This window comes from Cygnus atratus, chromosome 2, assembly GCF_013377495.2.
Source record: "Cygnus atratus isolate AKBS03 ecotype Queensland, Australia chromosome 2, CAtr_DNAZoo_HiC_assembly, whole genome shotgun sequence".
NCBI classification, from domain to species: Eukaryota; Metazoa; Chordata; class Aves; order Anseriformes; family Anatidae; genus Cygnus; species Cygnus atratus.
In genome coordinates this window covers 38070323-38088930 of record NC_066363.1, presented here as the reverse complement: position 1 = coordinate 38088930, position 18608 = coordinate 38070323, and the positions used below count along the sequence as shown (strand labels likewise).

Genomic DNA, 18608 nt, shown 5'->3' with positions numbered 1-18608 from the left:
CAATAACTCCGCTATGTTTTACTTTTTAAAGGTCTAGTTTATGTAGTTAAATCTTAAATTGCCTTATGTTTTGGGATTAGTTTTCCTTTTATTTTTATTTTGTCTTCTCCCACTGCCATTCCGGTCTGTCGGTGGACCCAAACCAGAAAGCTTCAGTCATCTTAGTCGTCTTGTATTTTATTTTTTTTTCTTTGCTGCGGAGATCCCAAAGACTTTCCAAACTGCATATTTGGTGCTGTAGAAATGCAAATTGTCTGTTCCTTTGTAAACCTTTCAATTGTCAGACTGCTCTCTTTCAAAATAATAGAGGAGCCTGGAATCGCCCATGCTAAAATTAAGAATTTATAACTGTATGGAACAGATGTTTTCATAAACATTTGCTATAATTAATTTCAACTAGGGGATTGAAGGAACAAAGCAGTTTTTCCCTCTTCAAAACTTTATTGCCTTTTCCCCATACAGTGAACTCAGAAATCTTTGCTTTAATATTGTTAATGAAACAAATTTACTCTTCTGTTTGGTTTTCACTCTGAAAAAGGAAAGCTTAATTTGAACACGATACTGGCCTTTGGAACAATGAACAGATATGTTGAATTTCAAACATTGCACATAAAGAATTAAAATACAGATCATAAGTCTTTAGGTGCTCATTTCTGAGGCTAAAACTCCGTGGTGTCAATTGTCAGAGATTCTTACATATTAAAGTAAATTTTATGCAGATCAGTTTGATGAATATGTATCTGTGGAGTAAATAGTATGAAGGAATTTTATGTTTGAAGAGTTGTGAACCTTGGTGTTACAAAAAGCAAAGGAGTCTCGTGGCATTATATATAGTTTTAATGCATAGTAAAATGCTTATTGTATGTTGATTACCCCTTTATACTCACAATAAAGGTCTGCAATCTGTTAAGCAATTTTTTTTTGTTTGCATTATGTGAGGAATGCATTTTGACTAAAATCATTCTTCCATATTTGTATTGTCACTAGTTTTTCAGGGATATTGTTTGAAATGTATATAGATTAGGACTAGAATTTTGATGCTATTGTGAAGAAGAAAAATATCCATACATTATTGTTCTGTTTTTACTAGTTTCTACATATTATATAAACATCATCTAATGAAAAAAAATCTTTAAAGTTTTAAAATCAGCATGGCTTAATTGTTTTACACCTGAAAGAACCAGTGCAGCTGCAAGGATTTTTGAGCAAACCAGAATTCCTGACTGATCTGTCATCTATAAAGTGTGCAAAGAAAAATAGGTAGCTGTCATTAAAATTACATTTCAGCTTTCAATAACCATTTAATGAGTAGCGTAATTATATAAGTATGGTACCTCAAGTACTTCACTCAATAATTAAAAATAATCTCATCTTTAAAGTGAAAGCGCTATAATTATTATTTGACTTAACCAGGACCACTGTTATGATCTCCAGTGGCACCTCAGATTGTTCAAAGTGGTTTTGAAAGTATAAATTAAAATTGGATAAATCATTAAATTATTAAGCTTTAAATATCCTGAAAATGAATATAGCATGGAATTTGGAAGTCATGTTGTAAGAACTGACAACCTTAGAGTGCAAGCATGTATTTGTGTTAAAATTTTCCTTGTCTTTAATAAAACACTGCATTAATGATAGGGTGTTTTATATCAGCCTGAACTTGAATTTTCACAATTGTTAAATAATTTTTGTTTTTAAACAAGACTTTGAACTTTGATAAGAATACAAAGAAAACATTAAGGGGAGTGCAAACTTGTCAGCAAAGAGATCTATATCCATTTTGATACTTGTGAGCAGAGGAATGCACAGTTTGATTTCCTAAGTAGGAACGCTTTTATCACCAATTCCGAAACTGACAGCTATAAAACCCTTTCATAATTGACACAAGATAGGTAAATAGTTTATCACTATATAAATAGATGCATATGTGTTGTGTACCCACAGGTAGTCATGCGTGCATGTGTATGCATGCATGTACATACATACATATGGATAAATATGAAGATTTTTTCAGTATCAAAACATACATTCAAAAGACAAGAATTTAGAGTTATTTATAAAAGTTAGGAATATAGCCATAGATAAAGGGGATTTCACTTAAGCTTCTTGTCTTAGTAGACCCACCACTGTTTGTGATATGTTTCCCAGCTCTTTTCCATAAAGAGTTGTGTGCTGAATTTTTGCATCTTGCACGAGATAGCTGTTTTCAGAGAGGTAATGAAGGAGATGATTGAGCAATCTCTGATCCGTCCATGGTTCTTCACATGCTTTTTCACTCTTGTTGAGCATATGCTCAAGGTGCTCATTGTGCCTGATAGGTACCCAGAGCATCTTCCTGCTCTTGAAATGAAGGGCTCTGCAATGCTATCCAATTTCTTATTATTGCCTTAACTGGGAGCTGTGCCTTGCACCTTAACAAAGCTTTTGTTTGAGATGAGGTTATACTACCTGCATAATAATCTGTTTAAAAAAAAAAATATATATATATATATAAACAGTGTGTATATTTAAATTAGGTTTCTCCTTGTTACAGTTTCTACATGTGGTTTTCAGATAATGTTCAGAAAATGTATTTGGCTTCCTCCTTATTCTGGGTTCATCTATTTTGTGCTATGTCTATAGTCTCAAACACGTTCTTACAAAAAAAGTTGCTGCAGGTGACAAGTCTGTGCGTTCTATGTAAATCTAGTACCCTAATAAACTTACAGTTTACAAATCCTTCTCCTTGTATCTCTGAAATCCAAAGAAGCTTGCATTTGAAATATTCTTTTTTGGCTGTTTTGTAAAAGCATCAATTTCAAGTTATACAGATTCTCTGGAAACAGATTCCAGCTGTGTCCAGAAATACCAGCTCCCACCCACCAGAGTCCCAGCTCCCTTTAGCCCTCAGTCTCCATCCACAATAAAAGACTTAACTAAAACACAGCAAAATAATTATTTCAGAAGAAACGTTGTTCGTTCGCAGGAAAGGGACTTTCTCAGTTAGTTCAGCGGCAAGGTATTCAGATGACTTTCAGTCCCTTTGAAGGGACTGCCTTGTTTTACTATTGTATTAAAACCAGTGACTCCTCTAGTGCTGAAAGCTGGGTACCTCAGCCTTACTTACTTTGTTACCAATGCTTGTTATGGTACTGGTTGTTTCCCCTCTCTTGCCTCCACAAGTATGATGAGATTTATTTTACCCTTTTTTTTTTTTATTCTCTTTCCCCCAGCTATTGCATTTGAAGTTTGGAAACATTTTCAGGAGGTGCAGGGCAGGGTTGGTGGAGCATCCTCTATTTCTTCAGCAAAGTTCTTCTTCCCATTTTTGAGTCTCAGGATCTAAAGATTAGTATGATGTGAAATCAGTTAGCATTTTTGAAGGAGATCACAAGTTCAGTTACCAGCATCATGAATCTTGCATTTATAACCCTTTGGTATACAACCTAATTTTATCAGAAACTTGCATCATTATCACTGACTATACAAGTAATCTCTGTTTTCCACTGGGTGTTCACCATACCTTTCAAAAGCAAGGCTAACTGAAACTTGCCTGAGGAGAGGTGATCCAGGGCATGGATTCCCACAGCTTATTGTCATTAGTTAGTGAAGCACGCGTCCCATTTGTTCTCATAAATTGTTGACTATGAAAGCTTACCAGGATTTGCTAGAAAGACTTTCAGATAACAGTAGGTGAAATCTAAGGAATCCTCTTTTAAGTCAAATGAATACTTTTCACTTTGCGTTGTCATTTTTATCACTTTAAATAACAGGCATCTAAATCATCGTTCAGGATATTATTAGCAGATATATCTGTCTTAAAAGGGATAGAGCAGGAAAACAACAAACAAAAACCAACGACAGCAACAAAAAAGCCCACTCAACTAAATCCTCTCTATGGGAGCTTAATGTACCTGCTCCTATCCAGCTTTGATAGCTGCTGCTAATGGTAAGATGGAGCAGCCAAAGTGGCTCTCAAAAAGTAACAGTAACTTGTCTGAATATGAGATTTATTAACAGTGGGCGTACAATTAAGAATGCTGAAGAATTGCAGTGGTTGTTTAAAGAAAGGAAATTGTTGTTTTCTTCTGGGAGAGTGCTTCAGAACAAAGAATAGTACAAGCAGAGTAGTTTGTGAGGGAAAGCTGACTCCTGGGGTGTCCTTTTAATCTCGGTGGATGTAGCAGATCCCACCAAATGTTCATTGTTGGATCCTGATGAAAAAGAAGCTTTTTTTCACCAAAATTCTGGTTTTCTTCACAGAGCCCGGTAGACCCTTTGGGCAGGACAAATAGTTTATTAGAAAGATGAGAAACGCCGTGCTTCACGAAGGTAGAAGATCACGTTGCTACTCTTTAAAAGGGTTCCAAAATATCTTTTTCAGGATATGAACTTAGCATTGTGAATGAGTTTTCCTTTTCAGTTTGACTTTCCGCTCTCAATTTTAAAACCTCCAGAACTGCAGTCAGGATAACGGAGCATGCAAGTACAGCCAACGTTGTAGAAATAAACATGAATATTCTTTTCGGATCCATAGGTTTCATTCTCTTCTCTGTTCCTTTTCTGGACCTAATCTCACAAAAGATTAACTTTTTTTCTCAACGTGGAAGAGTGTTTATTATAACAATAGTAAGAGAAGTTTTTTTGCCAACAGTTGTTCATTCTAAATAAGTGAGGGGTGGAGTGAGGAATGGCATTTCATACAGTTCATACTTTTAAAATATCAGGTGTTATGTTTCTGAATTGGTCAATCTGGGATTACTAATTACAAATCTAGACTCAATTAATCTGAGTTTTTTGTTTGTTTGTTTTATAAATTAAAAATAAATAAATAAATAAAGCTAACCACCTTTCACACAGCCTTGTCACTAAAATACAGAAATATCTAAGATATCACTGGGGACACGTTCTTGGGAGGACATATTTTCCTGGCACATAGGTTTTTACTTCGATTTTCAAAGTCACTCATCAAAAAAAAAAAAAAAAAAAAAAAAACAAGGTAACAAGTGATGGGACACAAGGAAACAGTCTTGGGTTGTGCCAGCAGAGGTTAATATATGATTTTAGGAGGAATTTCTTCGTGGAGAAGGTGGTCAAGCATTGGAGGAGGCTGTCCAGGGAACTGGTAGAGTCTCCATCCCTGGAGGTATTTAAGAGATGTGTGGATGTGGCACTAAGGGATGTGGTTTAGTGGTGGGACTTGGTAGGTCAGGTTGATGGTTGGACTTGATGATTGATCTTGAAGGTCTTTACCAACCTAGGTGATCTATGAAAATGGCTACAACACTTTTCTTTGTCTATAGCCAGTCTAATTCTTCTTTGGCAAAGAATCTACTGTACAGTGATGGCACTTGTTTGATGAAAGAATTTATTTTTAGTGGAGTTGTTAAACAGTTTATGGTGGAACTGATCTTACCCAATGAATATTTTCATTCATTGTCTTGACGCAAAGCGGAAGACTGCACTGATGGACGTCTGTGAAGAAATAAAAATTAAAGGTGGGATCCAGTGCAAACAAATAGAATATTCAGGCAGGACTGATCCTTTCTGAGGAAAAGAGGACTAGAAAGAGCATGAAATAATAGGAAATACAGTATTGTACTCACAAGCACAACTTATTTTTGTAATTAAAAATGGAAAGTAAACATATAGGAGTGTTGGTTAAGGAAGGCTGTGAAACTACATCGTGGTGTGGCATGACTATAAATTGTATTAGGCAAGGTATTTTTGGTAGAGGGGAAAAGCAATGTCTAAAGACTCAACTTGAATAAATTTTTAATATGTTGTTTACATCTGCTGTTCCTTCTTTTCCATGTTTCAGAAGGATTGATTTAAACAAAGCAGAGATTAGGGAGCCTCATTTAGGAAAAATTCTGAAAGAACTTGGTTTCAGTAAGCAGAACAGAGGCTATAAAGGTGTATGATGCTATCTATAAATGTATTAAGGCAATATACAAGGACATAGAAGAATCATTAAGCTACCTGACAAGATAGGCAAGAACAAATGGTATAAAACAGGACATGAATAAATTTACTTTGAAAAATAGAAGATTCCTTCTGGCTTTTAACAATCCTTCAATAGATGTAGTTATTATAGAGAGGAAGGACTCCTTGTTCTTGATTTCTCCCAGCTTCACTGTTCTACGTATGTTTTTATCCCACAGGATGTAAAACAAGATGTTTTACAGACATGTTATTTAGGTAGTTTCAGAGAAGCTTTGAACATGTGCTATGAAAGAAAAATCTGGTGTCATACAGTCAACTTAAATTTTTCGCAAAATAGACAAATTTACACATTCTTACGCTAGTTAAATTGTGTTTAATAAGGTGAGAAGGGGCTCAGTGAAAACTTCTAGTAATATTAAATCTTAGATTTCCAGGATATTCAGGCTCCAAATCGAATGTGGTGGCTAGTTGTTTCTATTGCCAGCTGTGTGAATTTGAAGATGCAGAACTGAGAATTTGCTAAGTTTTATCATAAACTAAAATTAACATGCAGTAAAATCAGGTGTAATACTTATGATGCTGTATTATTTATTACCATGATTTGTCTTATAACAAGGGCATTTTCTTTTTATTTTGTATTAGGAGGATCAAATGAAAATGGAAGCACACACCACACGTCAGATTCTGCTGGAACATTTATTTCTTACAGGTTCGTAATTTTTGGTATATATTTTCCATTTTTAAAAAGTTTGAATGTAATAAATACAATCTATTTAAAACAAAAGAACAGGTCTGTATATTTCAAGGCTATTATACGATCTAAATTGCAACAGTCAATAGACTGAAGACGAAGGGTTTAATTAAGTAATGACCTGGAAAACTTGTTTTCTATATATTTTTTTTTTCAGAAAATTGTTCAGAACACTTAACTAATGAAAGTTTTGGCTGTCTGTAAGCCTAAATATATTTTTTTTGCCTAAGTATGCAGTGAAGTAGAATTTTTTACCTAAAATAATAGAAGTTAAGCTAAATGTTGAAATATTTAACTGATCGGGGTCACCTTTCTGATTTTCTCCAAAATAACTGGTTCTGTGGACCGCAAGGAACTCTATTTGTTAGTTATTGCAATTAAAACAAACAAAACCAGGATTTGTTAAATTTTGAGGGTTTTGGACAGTAAGTTAATATTTCAATTCTGTTGTTAGCAAATACCAGTAAAAGAAATATGGTGCTGTGGAACTTTTTGCAGCACTGTCATTAAACTTGAGTTTTGCGTGGGTAAATACCAGAGGATGTCTTGTTCTTTAAAGCACAGAAGGGTAATCATCAGATCTGTAGTTTCATCTTTCAGACAGCAAAATACTGCCTCTGCAGAAAAAGCTGAATCTGTGTCCCTGTGACTGGTAAATTAATAGTAAGGTTTGTGCTAACTAGAATTGCTTCATCTGATTTTGATGCTTAAGTATGGTAAAATAAAACAAGCCTACCATCAGATTATTTTGGATTCATTTAGTATGATGTATGGCATCTATTTCATTCTTTCTTTGTACTCTGCTGTAGTCTGTACTTCAAAGCGCTGTGGCCAGGCAGGCAGAAGGAACCTGCCTGTTTGACTTGTCCCGGTTGTGATTAGGTGGGGAGTATCTCCTGCTCTTGAGCCAACAAGCTCCATGAGGAGCCTTCAGGTGGTGAGTGGCTGGGAGGGACACAAGTGGAGAACCTGTTGCAGGCTGGAGGCTTGAGAGATTGCTGAGGAGAGCAGAGAGCAAGCAGCTCGGTCTTAAGGATGTATATTGGGTATACATGGCAATGGTTTAGCAGCAGGGAAACTGCAGGAGTGAGAAGAGCTCGGAAGCTGCTGCCCCATGTTACATAAAAGACAGTTTCAGCAGGCTCCAGAAGGGGCCTGCCTCTGGCCAGAGCAGGGCCCATGAGCATCACTCATTGCACCTCTGGGAGAGCAGATAATGGAAAGGGAAAAACTGCTGCACAACAGCAGCTGGGAGAGAGGAGTGAGAAGTAGCCCTGCAGCCACCAAGGTCAGTGCAGCAGGAGGGCAGGAGGTGCTCCAGGCATGCAGCAGAAGTTCCCCTGCGGCCTGTGGAGAGGCCCCTGGTGGAGCAGGCTGTCCCCCTGCAGCCCATGGGTCCCACACGGAGCAGATCTCCACGCTGCAGCCCGTGGAGGAGCCCCCGGTGGAGCAGGTGGATGTGGCCTGGAGGAGGCTGCGGCCCATGGAGAGCCCCTGCAGGAGCAGGCCCAGGGCCAGAGCTGCAGCCCGTGGAGAGGAGCCCATGCAGGAGCAGGGGGTCTGGGGGGAGCAGCCACCTGTGGGGGACCCGTGCTGGAGCAGTTTGCTCCTGGGGGATGGACCCCATGGTATGAAGCCATGTGGGAGCAGTTCTTGAAGAGCTGCTGCCTGTGAGCAGCCCCCGCAGGATCAGTTCGGGAAGGACGGCATCCCATGGGAGGGACCCCACATGTAGCAGGGGCAGAGAGTGACCATGAAGGGGTGGCAGAGATGAAGCATTGGGGACTGACCACAGCCCCCATTCCCTTTTCCCCTGTGCTGCTCAGGGGGAGGACATAAAAGAGGGTGGATGGGGGGAAGGTGTTTTTAGTTCCTTTTTAGTTTCTCACTGCTCTAGTCTGATAGTGATAGGCAATAACTTATATTAATCTCCCTATGATGAGTCTGTTTTGCTGATGACGGTAACTGTTGAGTGATCTCCCTGTCCTTATTTCAACCCTTCAGCCCTTTCTATCATATTTTCTCCCCTTTTTACTTTGAGGAGGGGGAGTGAGAGAGCAGTTGTGGTGGAGCTCAGCTGCCCAGCAGAGTAAAACCACCCAAGACTTTTCATAATGATCTAGAGGGAGCAACAAAGAGTTTGTTGCAATTCAAACACCCAGAGAAAGCTTCTGGTCTGAGAACAAGATTGGAAAAGAAAAGTAATGCAGGGATGCAGTTGGCCAGGGTAGCCAAATCCTTTCAATTTGCTGTGTTCCAGTGAATGTTTTGTTCTAATTTAAGTTCTGATGAAATCTAGTTTGGGTGATGCAAAACCCTTTGAGGGTAGTTAGGATGTTCAATTTAAGAATAATATGTTAGCAGATCCATTTCAAGTTCCTGGCTCAATTCTCTGTCACATTTGCATTTTCTAACTCCTGCAATACACAATTTTTAAAAAGGGCTCAAAAATACCACCCGGAATAATTGTCATGCTTTTCAGGTGAGAAGCCTATATACAGAGACCATGTGCTGGTTTTGGCTGGGAGAGAGATAATATTCTTCATTGCTCAAACAGTGCTGTGTGTTGTGGATTTGTGATGAAAACAGTGTTGATAACACACTAATGTTTTAGTTGTTGCTGAGCAGCGCTTACACAGAGCCAAGGACTTTTCTGCTTCTCACGCTGCCCTGCCAGCAAGGAAGCTGGAGGTGCCCAAGAAGTTGTGAGGGGACACAGCCAGCACAGCTGAACCAGGCTGACCCAAGTGATGTCCCATACCATATGGCATCGCTCTCAGCAGTAAAAGATGGAGGAAAGGAGGAGGAGGCAGGGACATTCAGAGTTACAGCGTTTATCTTCCCAAGTAACTGTTACATGCGATTAAGCCCTACTTTCCTGGAAATGGCTGAACATCTGCCTGCCGATGGGAAGTAGGGAATGAATTCTGTATTTTGCCTTCCTTGCAGGCACAGCTTTTGCTTTACTTATTAAACTGCCTTTATTTCAACCCAAGTGTTTTCTCACTTTTACCTTTCCAATTCTTTCCCCCATCCCTCTGGGGTGGAGTGAGCGTGAGGCTGTGTGGCACTTAGCTGCCTACCAGAGTTAACCCACAGCAGTCCATGACACCGCCTCTAAAAAATAGGCAGGACAAAATTTAGCCAGATTAGCAAAAGGAAGGAGTTGAGAGCTCTTCTCTGCCACTAATTCCAGGACACTTATATCTAAAGGTTGTTAACTCAAGAGCCTCAGCTGTTGTACCTGCCAAAGTAAAATTTGAAGAAGAAGCCAGCTTCAGCTCTGGTTCTATGAGAGTTAGCTGTGGGGTTGGGGTCCTAACGCTGTCACCCTACCCCTTCTTCATTCATGCACTTGTGTTGGTGAGCTGGTCCCAAAGCACTGAGCTAGCCCAGCTAGGGCAAGGTTTGTGCTGATTTGATTCATGGTGTCAGCCTGCTAAACGTTTGGATGAGTATCAGTGCCGGAGTAAGGCAAGCAACTGGAATATATGTGTAGGAGTAAAGGGGAGGACAAAGGATGGCACCGTTTACTTCAGTCAGACTGCACCACAGTGAATCCTCGGCCTTCAGTCTAGGCAGTCTGTGGTTTATTAATGGAGGCTGCACAGCCCGAGACAGTATCAGTGTAGAATTGTGTGGACTGATCAGGTATAAGACACCCAGACTCTAGATTGTGCTGCATCTCCTTTGCATTGTTTTGGTCAAATATCTAATGGGAAATGATTGCAGTGCTGGAAAATTTGATGCTTAGCACTGACCCATCAGTCTCAGGACTCAAAAGACTTATGCATCTATGCATATGGGTCTCATGCATATGTTTTGTCAACAGTTCTGGAATATTACCCTTTGTTACTACAAACTAATTAGAACAGTCTTTATAGTGTCCTAAACTTATTCCAGTGTGCCAAACCATCCTTAGTGCTCCAAAAGTAAGTGGAGGATAAAGTTGGCCTTTGTATCTGCATATTCCTTAGTCCAAAGTGCATATAATAAATATGACGTTGACTATGAATTCCACTGAAAAATAATCATATTCTGTCAGAGAGGATTACAGTTCAACTTAGAAAACTGAAGTTAATTAATATTTTAGAAGCAGTCCCATATACCACTGCCAGAGTATTATTGTTAAAATTAGAGGCAAGATGATAAAGCAAAATAGTACAGTATATATGTTTGTATGTGTGCGTATGTATATATATCTATATATACAAGAATCCTCTGGCTTTTAATAGTTGCCAAGCCAGCACTGTTATTACGTAGTATTTACAGTGTTTAAGGTGTGAAATGAATATTTTCTGCTCAGTGGCAAGTAATTGCCATCATATAATGAGACTGGCTGTAAATTTGCTGGTTGGGTTGAATAGTGTGTTGATAGTTACAGCTCTGGGCTGCATGTTATGTAAAAATGAGCAGCTGATACCTTATGAAAGACTAAAAGGAGAGTCTTAAACTACCTTGAAAAGTAACGATGATAAATATATGTTATTTCTATAAAGACTCATTATGGATTTTTGTTTATTTTAGGATATTCTCAATGAATATTGTTTCAGTAAATTACTGATTTGATAAAACTGATGATAGTCTTGTTTATCCACTGTGCTTCAGTCTACTTTATTAAAGAGATTGGCTAGTGGTTTTTGCTCTAAAAGAGACAAAGACGTCATTGGATCATTGTAGATGTCATGCTTGCAGAAGGCTACCAGATGCAAAATTCAATGGGAAATTTTCACTGAAGCAAAAACTGCTTTATTTTTTTTCAGTAGTAGTATCTTTACAATTTGTTTGGGGGAAGAGGCAACTCCAAATGTATAAAAATATTTAAATGTGAACGTGTTTTGCAATAGCAAAATTTAAAATTTTAGCAATTGAAAAGGGCTCTTAAGAGCATGTTGTTTTTACCACAAAAACAAACAAACAAACAACAACAGCAAAAACACATGGTGGTGGGAGGGGGTTGTTACTTGATTTGAACACTTTATTTCAAAATACAGGGTTCTACTAGGTTATACTGTTCATGCAAGACTCCATGTGTGCGTTTGTATTAATAAAGGATGCCTGGTTGTTACCCTTTGATATATTTATAGTGCCGCATAACTATTTGTGTGGTATGGGTTTTTTTGTTTGTTTGTGGTTATTTGTTTGTTGTTTTTTTAATATGATCCTGTCACGTTAGAGTTTGTAGATCTTGCTTGTATTGGTCACAGCACAGATGTAATGCTGCTTGTGTTCAGATAGTGAGCATTACTCTCTAGGTCATAAAGTTTGTAAGTAATGTAAATGAAAATCACATGTGACTGGCACATATATTTCTATATATTCTGCGAGTTTGAATGCATCCTGTCAGGTCAACCAGAGAATTTTCTGGTTGGTCTTGAGGCTCTCGTGGAAGTACGTGTGTACTTGAGAAGATGTTTTTTAATAAGATACTATGGAAATTCTTCCCTAGAACCATGTTATCAAAATTTGAAGTTCACTATTAGAAGAATTTGAAAAAGTATTTGCACATTTAGTAACTCTCATCTTTAAAACATAAACTTGGGGAAAATATTTGAGCTCTACTGTGCTGTATTATTTTATTGCTACGGTTAAAGCCTTTTCTGGATGTGCAGATTAGCTAGACTTTGCCAAAAGGAAAAGAAAAATAGGTGTGGGTCTGTAGTTTCAGTATCTGCAATGCAGTGCCACTGGAAAGTAGAAATACTTTCTCTTGCCTTCCCAAGGGCAGCTGACCTTCTCCTCGCCAAAGAGGTGAACCCCTTGCCAGCACATATGACTACAGACTATTACATTAATCTGTTTAGCCTCAGTACCAGCTGCTTGCATGTTTTTAATTATCTTATTAGATGGTATAACAGTGACCTATGAAATAAAATGAAGGTGAGTATTTTTTAACTTTATTTTACAGGCTATTTTTCTAAATATATTTTAATGACCTAATTATGACTTTTAGGGAGAGCCATTGATGCAGACATTCAATTTGGCTGATAGAATCTAACATCCCAAGGACACTTATTTTCTTCCAAGGTGGATTCATACATTAATACTGCTTCTAATAAATATATAGCCTAAAAAAAGCTCACTTTTCATACTTGTGTTGTTAACTTTATGATTCAGAGACCCATGACCACTGTGCTGGATAATTTCTTAATACATCTCTGCACTTGTATATAGGTTTAATTTCTATGCTATATATCAAGATGAAGTTCTTTCCTATGTGGCTTAAACTCCGTGTTTAAACATGTGATGATTGCTCAAAGTTGTGGGATATATAGGCAATATATATTCCTCGTTCTGCTGATATTTAACATAGGCAGTGGATCTGGTGTAAGAAATACTTCGTTATTCCATTTTCTTCCCCTCACTTCTTACAGATTATGCTTACCAGATGTTTTCTTTCTTACTGCAAAAAGGCAATGTGGTCCCGCTGGCTGAGGCATGTTTCTTGTGTGCCAGCCAACAACTGCAGGACTGATACTCAGCATACAGAAGAAAGACTGCAAGGGGTGCAAGCTGTTCCTCCCCCTTTCCAAAAGCGGGTAGTGAAACTAGTTTGATTCCTGTTTGACCTATGGCTTTTCTTAGCAGCCGAGTGAGAAATGGCTACATAGCCTCTGCCCTTATATGCAAAGATGTAGGCAACATATACCCCCACCTTGTGGAAAATTCTTGTCTTAATCTGTTAGGAAGCAACCCTTTTCCATTTACACAAGCCTTTTTAGTCTTGTTCATACTCAGGTGGTGTTTCTTTATTGTTTTACACTTAAGCCACCCCTGTGCAAGTATAACCTATGTTTCCTAACTTTATCCAGTATGTGACCACATGTAATCAAGAGCTGTAAAGAACAAGCTTTTTTTGTTGGATTTTAAAATATTTTGAGATACAAAAATTGTAGAGTAAAAGACAAAGTAGTAAACTAGAACTGCGCTTCCATTCTATAAGGAGAATTCTCAGCACTTGCATCTTTCCTCTCTTTCTACAATGAAGTAGCAAAACTGGCATCCATGTTTTTGTCGTACCTACAACTATTTTTTAGACAGCATCCTAGTTGATGCTCTTTACTTGCAAAGAGGCCTTTTCACTACAGGTCAGTTTTGTCTGAGAGCCTGTAAAACTCTCTCCTTGAAGTTTCTGATTCTTCTGAACAACTCATCCTCTGAATGTGCTTATAATCGTTTTCTGGATGTACTGGTCTGTGCCAGTACTCTCATCTCGTCCCATTTTGTGAAGAAGTTAGCAATCCCATCTTGCAGATCTGTTATTTCCAGCAAGAGAAAGTGACTTTTTGCACTGATCACAGTCTTCCTCCAGAAGATTTTTTTTCTCCAAATCCAAGATCACGGTGGCACCTACTGAGAGCTTGGAAGATTTCCCTATTTCTCTGAATGTTTTCAAAATTACATTCTTTTCTTTTCCTGTTCAAGGACCATTGTATAACATTCCATCCCCGCCTTGTCAGACCTCTTTTATTGAATTCCTTCCTTCCACAGCTTGTCCAGTCTGCACTTCTTGACTGTTGTGCTAAGGAATTTGCCAAGGATGGCATAAGGCAAGGAAGAAATTATCACCAAGGAGCTCAATCCCTGTATGCGATATATATTTTCTAAGATCCAAACATTTCAGGAGATAAAAATTGTGGATTTTTTGAGCTTTTCCTATCAAAATTATGTTATTTTCTACAGAAGTAGAAACGTAATGCAGGCTTTCTTTCTGTTTGGACACAGTGAAAACCCTTGGAAAATACAGGAGAGCAAATTTTGCATTGCTTAACGTCTAAGATGCTCTCAACAGAGAAGCAGAAAGGAGGAATTGAGTACTAGCATCTCTTGTTGCCAAAATACTTCTTGGCATGTTGGTAGCAGAAAGGAAAGACTTAGCACGTGAGGAGAGGCTGTGAAAGGGAGAATGGTAGTTTCTTTCTAGCACCCATGGAGAGAATGTTAATGTTGCAGTTTATTCTTAATTTATTTTGTTGTACTTGAAAATTGTCCTGTATACCACTGACACCATATTCAGCTGATCTGTCATTTTCCCTTGATAGTATTTTAAGTGTTTTTCATTATGGATTTCCTATATTTTTCCACTCTTGATAACATTTGAAGGATCATGGCAACAGGGAAAAGTGTCTGAGAACTGGAGGAAAGCAAATGTCTTTGCTGTCTTCAAAAAGGTAGGAAGGAGGACTGAGGGTGGTGAGACTTACCTCAAGCCCTGGGAAGGTGATGGAGCAATTAATCCTGGGAGCTCTTTCCAGGCACATAAAGAGCAAGAAATTCATCAGGAGTAGTCATAGTAGATTCAGGAAGGGCAAGTCACAGTCACACCTGACCAAGTTTTTAGCCATCTACGTAGAAATGACTGGCTTGGTAGTCAAGAGGAGAGCAGTGGACTACAGTTTTAATCCAAAGAAGTTTGAAGACAAAAGCTGACAAAAATGATATCCAACTGAAATCAATCTAAAGAGCAAAGACGGTTTTAGTAAAAATACATGTTTTTTTAACAAAGGTAAGAAGAGCTAGTCAGTTCAACAGATTAAAGTTATATCATGAAATCACTCGTTTTCTTATGTCAGAGCATGCAAAATGGATGGACTTACAAAGTTAAGCCATAATTAACTACATTAACTAGACTTTTGTGTTTGTCACACTGCATATCATAAGATCCATGTTTTGAACTTGGGTGCATGTTATGTCAGTTCTAGTCCTGCTCTAGCTGGTCCATTGTGAGTAAACAGAAACATTCTGGCATTGTGTGGCATATTCCTGCAAAATTATCTCCACTTTCCCTTTTATATCCATTTTTTAGTTCATGATTTATAGAGCTATAGCTTTTATCTTCTTTTCTCCTTCTTAAAAATCCATGTGTGTTTGTATAAGAAGGCTGCATGCATGTGCATGCAAAATTCACAGAGATGTGGTTAGCTGTAGGTCAAAGTTAGCAAAAGGGAGAAGTAGCAAATTAACACTGGAAATACCAGTTAGAATGAAGCAGCACAGAAAGTCTCTCTGCAGCCTGCATCATGATTAGAAAGATGGAGGGAATTAGCAGTTAAATGATTAAAAGTTGATAGGGTGACTCACCCTCCACTGTGTTTGTAACTTTCCCTTTGCTGTAGAGGAAGGTTAGCCACCTTGTTTAAACTATGTGCCTGGTATTTAGACGACAGCCTTTGGGCGAGATGATGAGGTATGCCATGCCCAGATCAGGAGAAAGAACTCTACGCGGGAGACCTAGAAAGTAAAAAATGTCCTACTTGGGGTATGCAAAGGATTTCAAAGTTGTTGGGTTGAGGGGTATTAAACTAGAAGGCCTTGAATCTGCAACTGGCGAGTCAGTTACAATACAACTTAGAAATATAATAATAAAATGAATGTAGCAAAGTTTCCACCATTGACCATGATGTCTAAATTCCGTTTTGTCCTTCTGAAAATGTGTGCAGAAAGCAATGAGTAGAGGCGAACAAGCTGATAACATTCGGACTTCCAGCTGGCTGTAACAAGAGTTCTTAGCAGATGCTCCTACAAAAGCAAAACAATGCCAGGGTTAGAAGCGAAGTGTTGTCCTCGTTCAAGACCTGGCTCCCTGGCAGAGAAGGATCAAGATGAAGTGGGCAGTTTTGAGTACAGAGAAAGGTATCTCATGATTTTGTGCCTGGCCCAGTGCTGTTTACAAGAGGTGCTGGTAGGGTCTCTCTGCCCGTATAGCCTTGTGCGCTTCCAGGGACTGCACTGCACACACTCTGGTAGCTTCAATAACCTTACCTTTTTTTTTTTTTTTTTTTTTTTTTTTTGCTGGAGTTTTTCTGTTTCAGAAAGTGATTTTACCTTTCTTCATGCAAACATTTTTAACTGTATGTCAGCCAAAATTAGATGAAACCTGAACGGTTTAGAAAATCTGGCCTTTGAATTTTGAGCCTCCCAGCAGTACATCCATGCATATTCACACATATATGGCTGTTAACTCTGCCTTATATCCTGAGGCAGGAGTTTGAGAAACAGAAAAAATACATATATTTTCCAAGGAGAGTGATAAGCCTTCACATGAAGGCTGTCAAGTGGATTTTCAGGGTATCAAATATAAATTTGTGTATTTCAGAAATGTTTATGTTTTAGAAACTTTCTGCTTATTACTTGATACTACCTTTCAATTGCATTTTTTCATGTTATTGTAGAATAAACTGTGTTTTCATTACACTCCTGGCTGTTGCTTCACTTTTCTCTCAAATGTTCATTTTATGGCCTAATAAATAATATAAACTATGCATGTTTCTTCGATATAGGCAGCATGCTTGAACAGAACTATTGCCTCTATTTGAATGTAGATACCACATTCACTTACTGATGTTCCTATCAATAAAGACCTCTTACTGTAAAACATATGACATCATAATTAGAGAACTTGTCTTCTTTCTGACAGCCTGTTCACCCCCTTGCTTCACTGGGTACCTCTGGGGAAGCTGAGTTTGGGTCTCAACATTTAAAAAAGCACATTCAGAAGATTAACGAAAAATGGTATAAAATAGTGAAATTGGCTTTTCTTGGAGCATACACAATTTTGCTTTAGATGATTTTGCCAATACCACCAGGCCTGCTCAAGAATTTTCTTTGGAGGTTTGTGAGACCATCCATTTTATCCTTCGGTATTAACCTAGAGGGTGGAATAAGCTTGAGATTTAGATTGCAACCTTGAATATGAATGCAAATATTCACACTTTTCTCTAGTATTACAGTATTTTTTCATGAACTGAGAAATATTCCTTGTTATCTAAATGTTGCAAATACTCAACTGGTCTTGTTTTATCATGGACATGAAAAAGGGATTTCAAAAGTTGGCATAAAATATTTCATAAATGCATGAGACAAAATAACTATATACACTGTCTAATGACCTGTTAGGTAATGGTTTCTTCATTACCTGTGGTTTCAAATGGAAGTGATCGTGGATAGTAACATTTAGCTAGTTGGTCCTAGCCGTTTTAGTCCCAGAACATAATCTTTATATTTTTTCAGTGACATAGATTTTAGTTTGATGTGTCTGTTCTTCATTTGCATTTTTACATTTTGATGGGTTTTAGTATCTTCTCCAGAGCTTTATGTTGTTTAGAACATCATAGTACAAAAATATTTCACATACTAGCTTTAAACATTGGAAGAATCTGCATTTGTATACATCAGCAGCTTTATCCCATAAATCAGTAAATACAGAATTTAACTGGTGTTGATTAACAGAATATCTGTGCTATACCACTCTTCCTCTTTTGTCTTTCTTCATCTTCTGAACAGAGTATTTATTTTGTAATGAGGTTAGGTTGGCTAAGGTTGTATTCTGCATATCTATGATTGATGTATAGGTTCTACCATTTAATCTACAGAATAAAACTTAGCAGCAAACCTAAAGCCTGATGTTCCACTGTAGGCTATCAGTGGAAGAATGTCTTTTGTTACCTCTACCCTAAAACGCACAGCTCAGTGTCAACTCAGTAAAACTCTAGGAATTATTATTCCAGAATTAATTTTCTAGGCTTCTTGTTGCCTTACTGGTGTCATTCTTAGACACTTCATAGTTGGTTGTTCCTCCATAGCTGTAAAATAATGTAATTCCTTTGTTTTTAATAAGATGCTAGACATCAGGGATTTAAATAAATTTGATACCTTTTCAAAAATGGTACTTAAGCACATATGAGATTTTACGTGGTGTTTCTAGTGTAAAGCCCTGCCACTCTGCTCCCTTCCTTACAGTGTGTAGTCAGAGTGGTGCTTCTCTTCCAAGAGATGTTCTAATGTTTATAATTGTCTTAGCAGGTATTGTAGCCCCAAAACATATCCTGTTGGAAAGAAAGAAAAAGAATAAATATATATAGTTTTCTAGGAGTTCAACCTCATTTCTTATATGCAACAAAGTATGTGTGTTCGAGCAGACTATAAATATAAT

At 37.9% G+C, this 18608-nt stretch overlaps 1 protein-coding gene across 4 annotated transcripts in view; it reads left to right on the top strand.

Moving 5' to 3' along the window:
* TBC1D5 (TBC1 domain family member 5) overlaps positions 1–18608 on the top strand; it is a 323220-nt gene that overhangs the window by 151726 nt on the left and 152886 nt on the right. For all 4 annotated transcript variants that reach the window (XM_035556416.2, XM_050708888.1, XM_050708886.1 and 1 more), the window contains one exon: positions 6568–6634. In XM_035556416.2, the coding sequence (XP_035412309.1) occupies positions 6568–6634 (67 nt within the window). The remainder of the gene's footprint in view (positions 1–6567; positions 6635–18608) is intronic.